This window comes from Equus asinus, chromosome 14, assembly GCF_041296235.1.
Source record: "Equus asinus isolate D_3611 breed Donkey chromosome 14, EquAss-T2T_v2, whole genome shotgun sequence".
NCBI lineage: Eukaryota > Metazoa > Chordata > Mammalia > Perissodactyla > Equidae > Equus > Equus asinus.
Window position 1 is genome coordinate 41,629,434 of NC_091803.1, and position 15,114 is coordinate 41,644,547.

General features: G+C 43.6%; 1 protein-coding gene across 1 annotated transcript in view; it reads left to right on the forward strand.

Moving 5' to 3' along the window:
• The window catches only part of GRIN2A (glutamate ionotropic receptor NMDA type subunit 2A), a 365,414-nt gene that overhangs the window by 278,604 nt on the left and 71,696 nt on the right, over positions 1-15,114 (forward strand). The window contains exons 6-8 of the mRNA XM_044747218.2: positions 7,926-8,131; positions 14,196-14,364; positions 14,475-14,628. Of these exons, the coding sequence (XP_044603153.1) occupies positions 7,926-8,131; positions 14,196-14,364; positions 14,475-14,628 (529 nt within the window). The remainder of the gene's footprint in view (positions 1-7,925; positions 8,132-14,195; positions 14,365-14,474; positions 14,629-15,114) is intronic.

Genomic DNA, 15,114 nt, shown 5'->3' on the forward strand with positions numbered 1-15,114 from the left:
GAGTGAAGTGGTGTTTGAGCTGGACCCACAAAGAATGGGTAGGATTTCAGCTGGTGGAGATGACAAGGAGAGGAATTTAGGGCGGAAGAAACGGCGCAGGAACAGGCAGAGAAGTGGGTGTCATTCAGGGTGAGTTTGGTGAGAAGTGAAGTGTGTGTATCATTGTGGCTAAGCGATGTGTGTGTGTGCTAGTAATGTGTTTATATATAGTTGTGCACATGTGTGTGGATGTGAGTGCATACATGTGTGTATTGTGTGTTTGGGTAGGTATGAGTGTGTGCGTGTGTGGGTGATTGTATTGTTTGGACACATATATACATATATACCACACAACCATGCATACATACATATACACATATACATATGTGAGTGTGTGTTGGTGTAAGTGTGTGTGTGTGTTTGGATGTGCACATGTGTATGTTGTTTTAGTGTGGGAGTGCGCATGGTGTGTACGAGAGAGAGATTGAAAAGTATAGAGAGAAGAGAGAGAGGGTAGTGAGGTTGGACCCTCTCTTGTTGGGTTGGTTGATATAGAGGGAAGTCTGGATTTCATTCTGCAGGCAGCATGAGTTAGGGAAGGATTTGGGTAGGGTAGATCTGGGACTTTAGTGTTTAGATATATGTTTTTAGGGGCCGATTGGGGAGACCAGGAGACCAGTTATGAGGTGATTTTCATTGTCTCTTGTAAGCATTTCATGAACAGATCAAATGATATCCATAGTCATACCTCTTTGAAAGGAAAACCACCGACATCCATTAACCTAATTTCTTCCAGCCTCTTGCAGCCTCTGTGACATCTCTCTGAATTTACCCAGGCATGAAGGGGTGAATATTAACCTACGCCACACAGTTTCTGGAGATGAAATTATTTCTGCTCTGAGAAAATATTGGCTGAATGTTTCCATGAGTAATCAGGGCCCTTTCACAAAACACTTTCCAGGAGCCAAAGAGCAATTAGCTTTCTAAAAGCACTGTATTTAAATTTTATTAATAAGAACGGACAAAAAATCATTACAAAGTTAATTTTGCCTTTTTATATTTCTTTTAACAAAATCGCTTTTCTCCATCAGAGGTCAATTATTTTTCTTTGTCCTCAAAACCTCAGTATAGTTGCTGAAAACGCTCAAAGATTTATCACCAAAATTCAGCTTATTTTGAAGGTAAAGATTTTTTTTTCTCCTCCCACACAGCCAGTTTGGGTGTGTTTGGGACTGGTTTTAATTACAAAGAAATCATGATAGAAATAAAAATCGCCTGTCTGCACCTACCTCTTTTGTATAGAGTGTTTATAAGAATTAAAGTTGTGCTGAAAATGGTGACCAATACATAAAAAGTGCCCAGTGAATGTCAACTTTGTTATAAGAGCTCAAGCAATGCCATCATGACTTTATTGCTCTCTTCTCTCTATTTCTTAACTCTGTATTCATTCTCTGATTGGTTCTTCTGTCATGACCACCTATCTTTATAGTCCCAAAAAAAGTCCCAGGGAAAACTCCCATTGGCTCAGCTGAGGTCACACACACATTCCTGAGCCAATCACAGTGGCTTGGGGGTTATGTGTTTTGGGAGGAAGACCCCACAGGTGACGCACCACTGTCGTCAAATCCTATCAAGGGGACCCACCGTCAAAGTGACTCACCCCTGTTGGTATTGGCCTTGATCATCTGGCTGAGGGAGTTTGTCAGCTTTCTGCCCTGTAAAGTTTTTCTTTTTCTTCCCCCAGCAAAAACTTCCAGTTGCATTTCTCTGCTTGTTTAAAAATAAGTCCTGGCTTTAGATCCTGGCTTTGCCACTCTCAAGCCATGTGAACTGAACAAGTTACTTAAACTCCCTGCCTCAGTTTCCTCATCTATGAAATGGAGATAAGAATAAGAGGTATCTTATTCATGGGTCTGTTTTTAGAATTACATGAGTTAATATTTAAAGCTCTCAGAATAGTGGAGGCAGAAAGACTTATTTTTATCCTCTCACGTAATCCTTAGCAACAGCTCCGTAAGGCGGGGGCTATTATTTACCTATAAAAGATGAGGAAGCCAGATTTCAAAGAGGGTGATAGTGACTAAGCAGGGCTTTAGGTTTTCACTGGCCAAGTTCAAATTTCTGCTTTGCCGCTTGTGATGTGACTCGAACAAGGTACTTCATCTCTTCAAGCCTCAGTTTACTCACTACATCACGAGAGTAATCATTGTGCCTTACCTCCTGGAGTTGGTGTGAAGATTGAGTCAGATAATGCATGAAAGACCCTCAGCACAGTTCCTGGAAACACACAGTAAAACACTCAATAAATTTTAACCATTGACGTCGTCATCATTGCCCAACGTACAATGGCCGAGTCAGGACTTCAACCCATGCTCTGCTCTAGAAAAGGAGAAAGAGTCAGCTCTGAGTGAAGCCTCAGATTTGAGTGCCACTGGCCCTTGGGCAGCACAGAGGTGTCCCAGCCAAGAAGGCTCTCTTGACCCCATTCTTTCTTCTTGGTCTTCTGGCATGGTTCTCAGAACCATCCTACCTACTTCAGAGATAGGCATGTCATTTGGCTGGTCTCTGCTGGCTTTTCTTTCCACATGCACAGCTTCCCTGACATATAGCTGCTCTCCAGAATTAAACATCAGATCATGAGAAGTGATCCCTTCATCCCTTTCCAGTTACCTACTGGTTGCCCTGATCCAAATCAGGAACGAGCTGGGAGGGCAACTTTCCCTGTGCTTTGCATGGAACCTTAGATCTGAAAGACCTTCGAGATCACCTACTCCAAACCCACCTCCCTCTTCCCTGTTGCAGGCGAGGAGACTGAGACCCAAACAATGAGGTCAAAGGTCAAGGGCATGTCATAGCAGAAACTCAGGTCTCTATTTCATCAGCCAGTGCCTCTGCTACAAAGGCTCACCATTTTCCCAAAGAAAGGCTTAATAAATGTTGGGTTAGTGATCAATGGTACCACATATGGAGAACTTGCTGTGTGCCAGGAACTGTGTATTCTGGGACATTTGCCATCATTATCTCGCTCATAACCCCCAAATAGCATGTGAAATGGAAATATTTTCATTTTGTGGTTGAAGGAACTGAGGTTCAGAAAGATTATGTGACTTGCACAAGGCCACACAGCTAAGGGCAGTGGTGGGATTTGAACATGTCTGTCTGTCTGACCCCTAAGCCCATGGTGTTAATGATTCTGAACGCTTTCCCTCTGTGCCAGATGAGAGAGAGAAGAGAGGGGCCCGGTAGCAATGAAGCTGACCCCTGAAAATCAATGGGATCCACATGTGCACACACATGCACGTGTATCCAACACACACGCACAAGTGCACTCTCTTGTCCTGGTCGTGTCTAACGCTAACCAGAAGTTTGGCAAGTTGTCCTGGGACTTCATTTTCCCTTTGAGCTCCAGAAATAGGACCACGTGTTTGACAGCAGCTGTATCGTTTCACTTGCTTTGATGCATTGAAAACTTACCCAGGAAGCTTTCATTTCTGGCAGAAATGTGGTGCAACCCTGAAACCCGCTAACTTTTCTGGGTAACTCATATGGGTCAGGACTGCTGATCTCAAGTTAAAGACTCCGCCAAGTGCAGTGTGCACGATTCTGGAAGGGACTGGGAGCCAGAAGGAGGTCCAGTTTAGAGACTAGCAGGGGAGTCACCATCGGATCAAAGGTGGGGGGAGAGAGAGAGATTGACGGCTACCATCTTCAGAGCACACAAGGGTCTTCTGTTTTGGACACAACTTAAAAAAAAAGGCACATGGAGCATTCTTTTTCCATACCCATTTAATGCTTATGAAAACTGAGGCAAGCAGAGATGGTGTGATTTGACTGAGACTGAGGTTTCTTCTCAAAACAGGGTTTATTCTGTTGACTCTTTTTGTCCTTGTGAACAGCTCAGAGTAGCTGGAGTCCCTTTTAAATGGTGTCAGCATGAGAGTATTGGCTCTTTCTGGAAAATGTAATACCTAGAGGCTATTCAGACAGCCACCCCCAACGGCTCCAAGTCTGGGAGGCTCAAGTTGAAGTAAGAGGGAGAGAACATGGGTTCTTGACACTTCAGTATTGTGCGTACGGTGCAAGATTTCACAGCTGAGGCACATATGGACACGTCGATCAATACACCAGCATTTTCTGAATCATAAACCTTTTTAAAAATGCAGTTCATTCATTCCATCAAAAACCGTCCAATAAGCCCCTCCTCATGCCAGGCCCTAAGTTAGAAGCTGTAGACATAGAGACCCATCGCCATATATATAACATCCCTATAGACAGGGGATCATAGTCTAATGACTGAAACATACACATAAACACATAGACTGTTGAGGAATAATATTGTGAAGCAGATGGAGGTTAGATGCTTGAATCAAATTAAGGATTTATGAGTGAAATGACAGGATGTCTGGGATTTCCTTCAATACAGTATGGGAGAGGTGGGTGGGAGTATAAATGAAACAAGATTAACCACGAGTTAGTCACTAATGAAGCTAGATAATGGGAATATGGAGATTCATGCTACTATTCTACTTTTGTATGAGTTAAAATTTTTCTGTAATTAAAAAAGGAAAAAAAAGGAATCAAGGAGGCTAAGAGCTGCCACCTTCAGGCAGGTTGTATATGGACATATATTCATGATGACTTCCATATATCATTGTCCATTTTTGGCTGGATTAGACTAGATTAGCTCTTAGGGTAAATCTCAACTCCTTAACAGGACCTACAAGGTTTTACATCATCTGGCCCCTGCCTGCCTGGAGTGCTCTCCTTTCTTCTGTTTTCCCTTTACCCCCAACCCTCTCATCTTGGATCCCATTGCAGCTTAAGTGCCACCTCCTCCAGGAAGCCTGCTGTGATTTCTTTCCCCCTCTTTCCTCTCTTAGACCCATTTTTTCTTTCTTCCTCCCAGCTTGCATGATGTATATTTTTGTAGGATTATTTGACTTGTGTCTGTCTCCCTAATGAGCATAAAAAATTCCATACAAGCAAAAACTTTGCTGTGTGTGCTACAGTATCCTTAGTGTCTAGCACAGAGCTCGACACCTAGTAGCCACTTGATAAATACTTGTCAAATGAATGAATCTCTGTTAAACCTGTCTACAAACAGTGGACTCAGTTATAGTCCCATATAAATAGGAACTTAGGAGAGGAACGTGAGGGATGTCTGCCCTCCCACATGTGGTATAGAAAATCTTGGAGTTGGGTTTTTTGGCATTTGGAATGGGAGCCCATCAGGCTCCGAGAAGGAGGTAACAGCTCTTAGGATCTAGGACAGTGTTTACACAGCAGCTTCCACCTCGGATCAAGTTTGTCCACCCACCACTTGCTTCCACCCTCCTTGGCCTACCCATGGGTGCTTACTTAGACATGTCGGGAAGGGAGAGAGGAACTTAGAGAAGATTGAGGAAGTTATTGCACCCTGGGAACCCATAAACCTTGGCAAACTCTTTCTCCATGAGTCAGCCTTGGGCTGGAACTTTGGCCTGCCTCCCTTGGGGCAGGGTACGTGATGTGGTCCGTGACATCACCAAAGATCCTACTGGGTAAATGGTCTTTGCCTCTGTTTATGTTATCCCGGGACTTTCAGAGCTGTTTCTGCAAGGGAGGAAGGGTCTTGGAGCTGTAACATGATTCCTGCAGATCAGTTCGTAGGAGTGCTAGGGGGAAAGCACTCTTGGTTTCAGACAACCCCATGTTATGGCTCTGCTTCTATCGCTTACTGCTGTGTGAGTTTGAACAGGTTACATAACCTCTCTGTGCTTCAGTTTCCTGGACTGTGAAGCTGGTTTAATAATCCTTACCACGTAGGCTTTGTGGGGATTAAACTAAGTGGTATATTGGCACATTTCCTGACTACACTGAAGTGCTCAAAAGTGACGTTGCTATAATTATAGCATCAAATGCTATGGTGGAGATAGATGCAAGGTTCTGTATCGCTGGGGAAGGCAGGAAAGTCTTTACAGATTAGGTGATATTTGAGCTAAATCTTAAATGCTAACTACAACAGTAATAAAATAAGAACAGCTCCCATGTATCTTCCATACTAAATTCTGTGCTCGATGCTTCGCGTACATTTTAGACTCATTCAAATCTCACTACAGACCTGAAAGGAGTATCCTGTCATTAGCCACATTTCACAGAGAGGGGAAGTGAAGCTCAGAGAGGTTAAGTGACTTTCCCAAGGCTACTGAGCTAGTGTATGAGACCAGGATAAACAGTTCTGTTTGACTCCAAAAGCCATTCTCTTACCCACTGAACTACCCAGCCCCTGGAAAGAAAAGAGATTGGTATAAGGGGTTGGTGTAACATGTCCCAGAAGGAAAGGCTTGGGTATCTCTTCGTCTATTTGCATCTTTATTATTATTGGTTTGGTCTGTCCCGCAGCCGAGTGATAGTTCCAAGAAGGCAGGAGTCGTTCTGTTTATCCATCATTGTCCCCAGGCTGGTGCCAGCTCATAGTTGGTATTCAATCAATCTATGTTGAACGAGTGAAGAATTTGATGGAGTCAACATGCTCTCCCACTTGTGTTACACATCACAGCATGGGTGAACGAACGCGTTTGTTTGACCAAATTACTCTCCTGCCCGTCTTCTCTTTAAGAGAAGGGTATCAGCGAAGCCGGGCGATTTTGTAATTGGCCACATGGGATGTTTCTCTACCAGCAGCAGGAATTTTCCAGTCCAAATGATGAGGTAATCTTGCAGGGGCATGATGGCCTTCTCTCCCCGGACCCCATCACCTCTCCCGGTGTCCAGCATGTCTGACGTCTCTTTAAGGGCCCAAGATTCATTTCTGGAGACACTTACATTACAGGAGGAGAGGGGAATGGGTCACGTCAACACAGACAAGCCAGGACTCGGCACTTAGCTTTCAGATGAGGCGTTTTCCTGGAAGTTGGTATTACAAATGAAGCGCTGACCTGTGGTGTCAAGCAGTCGCGCGTGGGAGCAGGAGGAGGAAGCAGAAAGTGTGATGCTGGGGGCAGCTGTCTCCCGGTCTGTGTGTGAACAGTGCCAGTAAGCTGTCAAGTAAAATTAAGGTTCAAAACGTACAGCCTTCAGTTTGATTTCACTGAGATGCTGACTGCTGCTCGGAGGAAATGCGGTCGATTCTGTTTTGACAGCTGTTGATGTACGTTAAGCACTAGAAGTCTCCACTCTGTGCCGGATTAATAAAAGTTCACCTGAATTTGCGACTTAAATAGAATCCTATCTGAGCCTGGAGTGACGCTGTTTCTCCTTCCCCCACCCGCTCCGTCCTCCTTCTGTGGTCTCTCCTGCTAAGTCTGCCTTCCTTTTTTCGCTCTTTGATTTCATCTTCCTCTTCCCTTTCCTCTTTTTCTTTCTCTTAGCACCTTTTAAAATCTTTCTCCTTTTCATCGTCTCTCTTTTATTCTTAAAAGAAAAGGTATAGAGTCTCTACTATGTGCCACATGTTGTGTTGTCTGCTTTTCACAAATTGCCTTATCTAATCCCCACGACATCCTTATAAAGTAGGTACAGTTGTGCCTGTTTACAGAGGAGAAAACAGACGCTCCTAGTGGTTCAGAGAGCTTGCCTGGGTTGCACAGTGAGTAAGCAGCGGAGTTGGGGATTCACGTCCAAAGCTCTTTGATTCTAAAAGTCCATGCTGTTTTCAAGACATCAGAGGTCCTGAACTCTGGCAGAACACTAGAATCACCTGGGAAGTTCTAAAAGTATGAGGCTTAGGCACCACCCCCGTACTTAATTAGTCTGGGGAGGGTCCGGGGCATGGGGGCTGCCCAATATTCTGCTTTTCACTTATCCCCACTTTTCTTGGCGTATAAACACGTGTATGTTGAGGTAGGTAGCCGAGAAACCCTTAAGATGGATGGGATTCTTCTCCATGCCTCTTATGTGGAAGGACTTGCCTTTCTAGAAGCCAGCAGTCCAAGAAAGCGAGGCGTGACTCTGTCTTTGTGACGCAGGTGGGCAAGTGGGAGAACCAAACGCTGAGCCTGAGGCACGCTGTGTGGCCGCGGTACAAGTCCTTTTCGGACTGTGAGCCGGATGACAACCATCTGAGCATCGTCACCCTGGAGGAGGCCCCCTTTGTCATCGTGGAAGACATAGATCCGCTGACCGAGACGTGCGTGAGGAACACGGTGCCGTGTCGGAAGTTCGTCAAAATCAAGTGAGTCCAGGGGTGCTGTGGGTTCAATGTGTCTTATCCTTTAAAATAGCATGTATCGTTGATAGTAATGAGATCTATGAAACAATAATAAAATGCATTATGAAATATACTCTATTATAATAAGTATAATATAATCATGGATTTTTAAAGAGACTTAATACCTGGAACTGCACCAAGTGCTTTGCATTATTTAATTCCAACAACAGCGGTATGAAGTAAACGGTTTTGCCCATTTTAAACATAAACACTAAGTTATGGGGAGATTTAAGAAACACGTTCGAAGCCATCCAGCTAGTAAGTGGAACAAGTCCATCCGACTCCACCGCCATGTTCTTAACCACTGTGCTGAATCAACCCTCCCCTTCAATCTGTCCTTAAATAATCATCTCTTGTGTCTTTTTCTGGCTGCTCCCTCCCCCAAGTCTGCACCTTCCACTTCCTTCCATCTCTTTTGTATTTCCAAGATCCAAATTTTTCAAAAGTTTTCACAACTTCTGTCCGTTTGGGGGTCAACATACACCTTGCATATGACTTTCTGATGTGATCAAGGTGGACCTGCCCTCCTGGCGGTCTCCTAGGTCACCAGCAGCAAGCAAGCATTGCATCTGGGTCATTTCCTCTTTCGTGATGACTGAAGAAAGAGCTGATTTTTTTTTTTTTGTCAGAGCCTCTGGTGAAGGTTCTGCCTAATCTATAAACCCTTTGAAGAAGCCTGAGACTTCATAGCCAAGTCCAAGACCCCGATTATAGTCTTTGCTAATGAAAACATGCACAAAAGTACCATCCCTTTGGGGGTTTCACAAAAGGAAAAGGCCTACCATTGGATGGAAATCTCCCTTCTTTCTGAGTATTTTCTGATTGCCTCCTTTCACCTAGCAAACTCTTGCTTGTCCTTTAAGTCTTAACCACTCCCTCCCCAAGTTGGGTTGGTTCTCCCCACTTCCACGGAGTCTGGGTGTGTCTCCATGTCTCAGTCAGCTCAGGCTGCTGGAGCAAATGACCACAGACTGAGTGGCTTAAACAGAAGACGTTTATTTCTCATAGTTCTGGAGGCTGGGAAGCCCACAGTCAAGGTGCCGGCAGGTCCCCAGTCTGATGAGGGCGCTCTGGTTTGCAGATGTCTGTCTTCTCATTGGATCCTCACGTGTGGAGAGCAGAGAGAGAGGAAGAAAGCTGCCCTGTCTCTTCTTATAAAGACCTGCATCCTATCCACAAGGGCTTCACCCTCATGACGCATGACCTCCCAAAGGCCACACCTAATACCATCACATTAGAGTTTCAACATGTGAATTGGAGGGGACACAAACATTCAGTCCATACCACGCTGTCTCTATCTTTATCACCTGTTTTTATGGCTTATAGTTTGTCTGCATTTCCCCCTAGGGTATCAACTGCCTAAATATAGGGAATGTGGCTTATTGACCTTTTTACCCCCAGTGACAAGCAAAGAACGTGACATACCAATGCGAATGAACGATCAAGTGAATGGATACTTTTCCTCCCACGTTCCAGATTCCAACTCAAGTTACTATTATACAAGATGCAAATCCCCAGAGCTCCACTCTTGGGATAAAGATAATTTTTTAAAAATACGATTGCTAAATGTATTATGAAGGCACATTTTGGTTTGGAGAAAATTTCCTTTCGTCAACGAGCAGCCTCTGTGGAGTTGAAATTCTGAAGAGATGAGTCAACAAATAATGATCAGCCTTTTTGGAGTTGTCAGCCTTTTGGGGTTGAAATTCTGAATGGATTAGTCAATAAATAAATATGCAATAAGCACGGTTTTTGAGGCAGGCACAGTGCTAGGCTCAGGTGGATTACATGCATGGACAGGGAAGACAAAAGACAAGGACCTGGCAGTCATGGAGCATAAACAGTTAAAAAACAGCTCAACCAATGAAAGACCAGGACAGCTCCATGTTAGGGTAAACATCTTGAAGGATGTAAATAAGGTGGTCTGAGGAGAGAGTGACTTGAAGTATGTGGGGCTCCTTTAGCTCACAGAGGTAAGATTTAAGGTCACATATAAAGGATGAGAAGGAGCCAAATGTGTGAAGAACTGAGAGAAGACCCTTCCTGGTAGAGGGAACAGCAGGTGCAAAGGCTCTGAGGGAGGAGAGGTGGGCCTGTTTGGGAGACAGAAGGAAGCCTAGTGTAGGACTATATAGTAATGAGCCGGGGGACACTGGAAGGGGTAATGTGAGAAAGTTATTAAGGGAGGTTTTGGTTTGGGTGGGGGCTCTTTGCACAGCACTTGGTCAGATGGAGAAAGCAGAGTGGTGGCGTATGTCAAGAGTGTCTCCTCAGTAGGGGCCTCCTTTGTGATAACAAGACTCCTCTGTTTCTATGGAGCCAATCAGGTAGGGCCTCTTGTGCCTCACAATCAACAATAGGAGTTTAAAGTCTTTAAAATCAGAAGCCTTGGAGCTGAAAACAATAGATCACCAAGTCCTGAGTCACATTCGAATGGAGAAAATGAACCTCCCGATGAATTACTCTCTTTAGAAGAACTGACTTTTCTATTGAAGAATATAGACAGATTACCAGGTCCAAATTCACCTTTTTGGCTCCTGTGGGAGGTGGCAGCTCACTGTTTTCCTAGGTGAGATTCAAGTCTTTGTCTTACCCTAAAGCCATAGAAAATGACTAAGATCCATTAATCCCAACATGAATACAGATCAGATTCATCGCATTTCCTAAAGGTAACATCTCTGAGGCGGGCTGACTGGTTCCAAAAAGGATTCCTCTTAGATAACATGGTTATATTTGTTTTCTGGTGATTTCTCCCAGGGAAACCCTTTGTCTCTCACTTCTGGTAAATGAGGGGCCTTGAGGGCACACATCAGTCTTCCCAAAAAACCAAGTAATAGGTAATGAGCTGAGAAATCAGACTTTTCTTCTAACCTGTTCATTGGATGTTAAGGCATGAAGAGAAAATTGAGGAAAAATGATCTGGCTTGATACGTAGGGAGAAATGGCCATACTGATTAATTATTCCCCCAACTGTCACATCATTGGTGAGAAGAGGGCCAATGTATTTTTCAGTGCTTATGTGAGAGTGCTTCAGATACTTTATTTTGTTTAATCTTCCCAACCATCCTGCAAGGTCAGTGCCCAGCATCTCAATTTACAAATAAGTAAACCGAGGCTCTGTGAATGAAGAGACTCGTCTGAGTTTCCGTGGTGCTTAGGAGCAGACCCAGGATCTGAAAGCAGCGCTGTCTGACTTGAGTGGCCATGCTCACATCCCCTGGCCACACTGGGAAATGGTAGAGCTGGGGAATTGCATCATTTATTGGATCCCTTTCCCTATATTGTTTTTATGAGCCACCCTTTCTTTTGGGTGATGGTGGCGAGCTGAGGGAGATTGCATGGGTACCATTTCTCTCAGATGTCTGTGTGGTTAAGTCACACCCCCTCCTCACGCATGTGGGGGCTGTGATAGGAACCAACAAAATTCCCAATTACAAGCTGGTCTGTGTTTCTAGACTCTCCATGATAAATTCAACTGTCACATTTGCTACTTGTCTTTTCGTCCCGTGTCCTCAGGGCCTAGTTCCAAACAGAGTTGGTACTCAGTGGCTGCTTGTTGGGTGAAAATGCATCAATGACCGTCAGTACCTAGAAATGCACCTAGTGTTAGGGGTTTGGGGGGATAATTAACTCATAAACTGCCTGAGGTTCCCAGTGAGGCCAAAGAACCGTGTAAGTGACTATGTGCCTGTGATCTTGAATCTTAAATCTGGGACTTTTGTAACTCCTGTCCAACCCTCCTGGGAATCTGGATCAGGTGAAGGAAGAGGCTGTGATAGAAGAAGGGAAGGAGCAGAGAGAGAAGGAGACACAAATGGGAAGAGGTGGAGACGAGGCATTGATGCATGGCCTGTAGTGGCCAGGATGAAAAAGAGAGAATTTGATTTTGACACATTTTTCAAAGAGCCACAGATACCAAGAAGAAAACTGTATCTGGACATGCCATTAATTTAGAGTACTTAGGACACATTTCTATCATATTTATGGCACTTGTAATTCCAGCCTGACGCCCTCTACTCTGGGAAATTGGTGGGACTAGAGAAGATACCTAATTCCTATTACACTACAGAGTTGAGCCTACCAATCACCATATGTAAATATACACAGATGTGGCCTCCCAAGGCTCCTAAGCTGAGGGCAGAAGGGTCAGAGCAGGTCATCCAACCTGCTCGCTAGAGAGTTAAGTCTTTGTTGTGGTATAGTGGTCGTGGCTGGCAGAAGTGGGTTGGTGGAGCAGGGATCAGGGATAGGATAGGAGGGAGGCAATGTGAAGGCAGCAGTCCATGATAGGTGATCTGTGATCCTCAGATAAGGAAAGCATTAAGAACAAGATGTCATTTTGCAACCCACTTCCATTATTCAAAGTTATATTGTCAAGTCTATCCATATTCATGGGTATAGTAGATATACACCAATGGTGTTTGATGTGTGTGTGTATCCAATTATATATGCAGTATATACTCACCGTAGATCATTTTGGGGGGAAAAAAAGCTAAAAAAATGGAAAAGAGAAAAAAACCATTTCTCACCATTCAAAAACAGCTATGCTTCATATTTCATTGTTCTTCCATCCAGATATTTCATGAGTTCACCTGTTATTATATAGTCATGTATCTCATAATGATGTTTCAGTCGATGACGGACTGCATAGACGATGGTGGTCCCATAAGATTAGTACCATAGAGCCCAGGAGTGTAGTAGGCTGTACCATCTAGGTGTGTGTAACTACACTCTATGATGTTTGCACAATGATGATATCGCCTAACGATGCATTTCTCAGAAGGCATCCCCCTTGTTAAGTGATGCGAGACCGTAGCTATGATCATTCTGTATGTATCACTGTGTAACCTACTTTTTTCGTCTGATGTGGAAACTTCAGTATTTTCCCATTATGATGCTGGCTATCCATAAACGTCACTTTAGTGCTTAGGTAGCATTCCAACGTGTAGATGTGCCAGCAATGGAATGTTCACACAGAGCACTTATCTCGTGACATGCATGACTCAGTGACAGAGAGTTGAGCTAACAGAATGCTCCAGTCCAGGTGGAATCGAGTGTGTTGCCCAGGGAGGTCTTGATCTTCCTGGAGGAGTTGTCTAAGTACTTGTCGCTCCAATTGGAAGGACCCTTGCTTCCTTACCTTTTAAAGACATTCCCGATTTTTGTGGGCATCCTTTGAGGATGACTTGGTCGGGTGAATAATGCAAGGTGACTGGCACAACAAGCTAACGTTGGTAGATTAGGATAGCTTTTAAGAGGTGTACACTCTGTATTTTAATAGGGCTTTTTCCTGATCAAGGACATTGCTATTTAATAGTGTCGCCTTTTGTACTTCTCTGCCTGTAGGGCGGGAGGGAAAAGATTATGAATGAGCTCTCATTTGACAGATGACTCGATCAAGAGACATTAAGTCCAAGGACTCAGGTGCAGAATAGACCCTGGTCCCCCGATTCTTACCTGAGGAGTTTTCCTCAGCAAGGAAGGTGCCTTTCCTAAGTAAGGTGCTCTTACTTCTTCCCTTTGGTTGCAAATTTTTATCTGCAATGATAGGATAAAGAAAAACTCTTCCTTCCCCTGAGAATTTCACATCTTCCTCTCTTCCATTTTCCAATAAGTTTTTATAATTCAATTTAGATCAGATGACTAAACTCTGGTCTAAAGAAGTTGTATGTGTTACAAACTTTTAAAAATAAGAGGTAGTAACTCTCATCTGTGTAATAAGGCTGTGAATACTACCTCATTAAGAGAAATGTCATGGAAATTAACCCAACAATTAATATAAAGCATTTAGCACAGTGCGTAGCTAATAGTAATTACTCAATAAATGTTAGCTATTGTCATGAATACCATTGTAACTAGGAACACTTCCTATTTTCACTGTCATAAACTCACTGCATGTCCTTGGAAAAGCCACTTCCTCATTTTGAGCATCAATTTCCCATATGAAAAATAGTAGAAGAGGGTAGCCAATGATTGTGAACAAATTCTCCAGTACTAATATTCTATGGTCTTGGGATTTTCTCTACAGCAATTCAACCAATGAGGGAATGAATGTTAAAAAATGCTGCAAGGGGTTCTGCATCGATATCCTCAAGAAGCTTTCCAGAACTGTGAAGTTTACTTATGACCTTTACCTGGTGACTAATGGGAAGCATGGCAAAAAGGTTAACAACGTGTGGAATGGAATGATCGGTGAAGTAAGTTATCTTTTCATCCCCGGGGCTCTCGTTCAGACTTAGGACCTGAGGTCCTTAGGGAAGATGGGAAGGATAAATAATGGTACTGCTCACTTTTTGCCTCGCACCAGGTGGTCTATCAGCGGGCAGTCATGGCCGTAGGCTCACTCACTATCAATGAGGAACGTTCTGAAGTGGTGGACTTCTCCGTGCCCTTTGTGGAGACAGGAATCAGTGTCATGGTTTCGAGAAGCAATGGCACCGTCTCACCTTCTGCTTTTCTAGGTATGCGACCATCATTATCACTCTTGCTCTCCTACAAGGAATTATAGGTATTTTGTCTTGTTTGCTCAAAAGATGGAACTAGATAGGACCTTGTTCAGTTCCATTTTAACCACATCAGCATATTCCAGACCACGTTGCATTTGAGTTATTCCAATTCACTTTTTTCCCCAGTTAATGTCTTTCATTTATCTTTAACTAGGAAAGATCTGCTGAAAATACAATGACATATTCAGATAGTGGCCTTGATTGTGTAGAATGTAGATTGCTAGATATATTTCTTGGAGCCTTGGAACCATTTAAAAAATAAACCTGTCTGTCCACAGTTAATCTAAATCAGCCCATAAACCTTTATTTAGCATCCACATACTCATCTTCCATCGTTCACTGGAGTGAAAGTCATTTATTTACTGGATGGAGAGTGAAAATAATGACGACTGCACGATGATTTATACTGTACTCTGATAAACAAAACAGAAATAGTCTGAA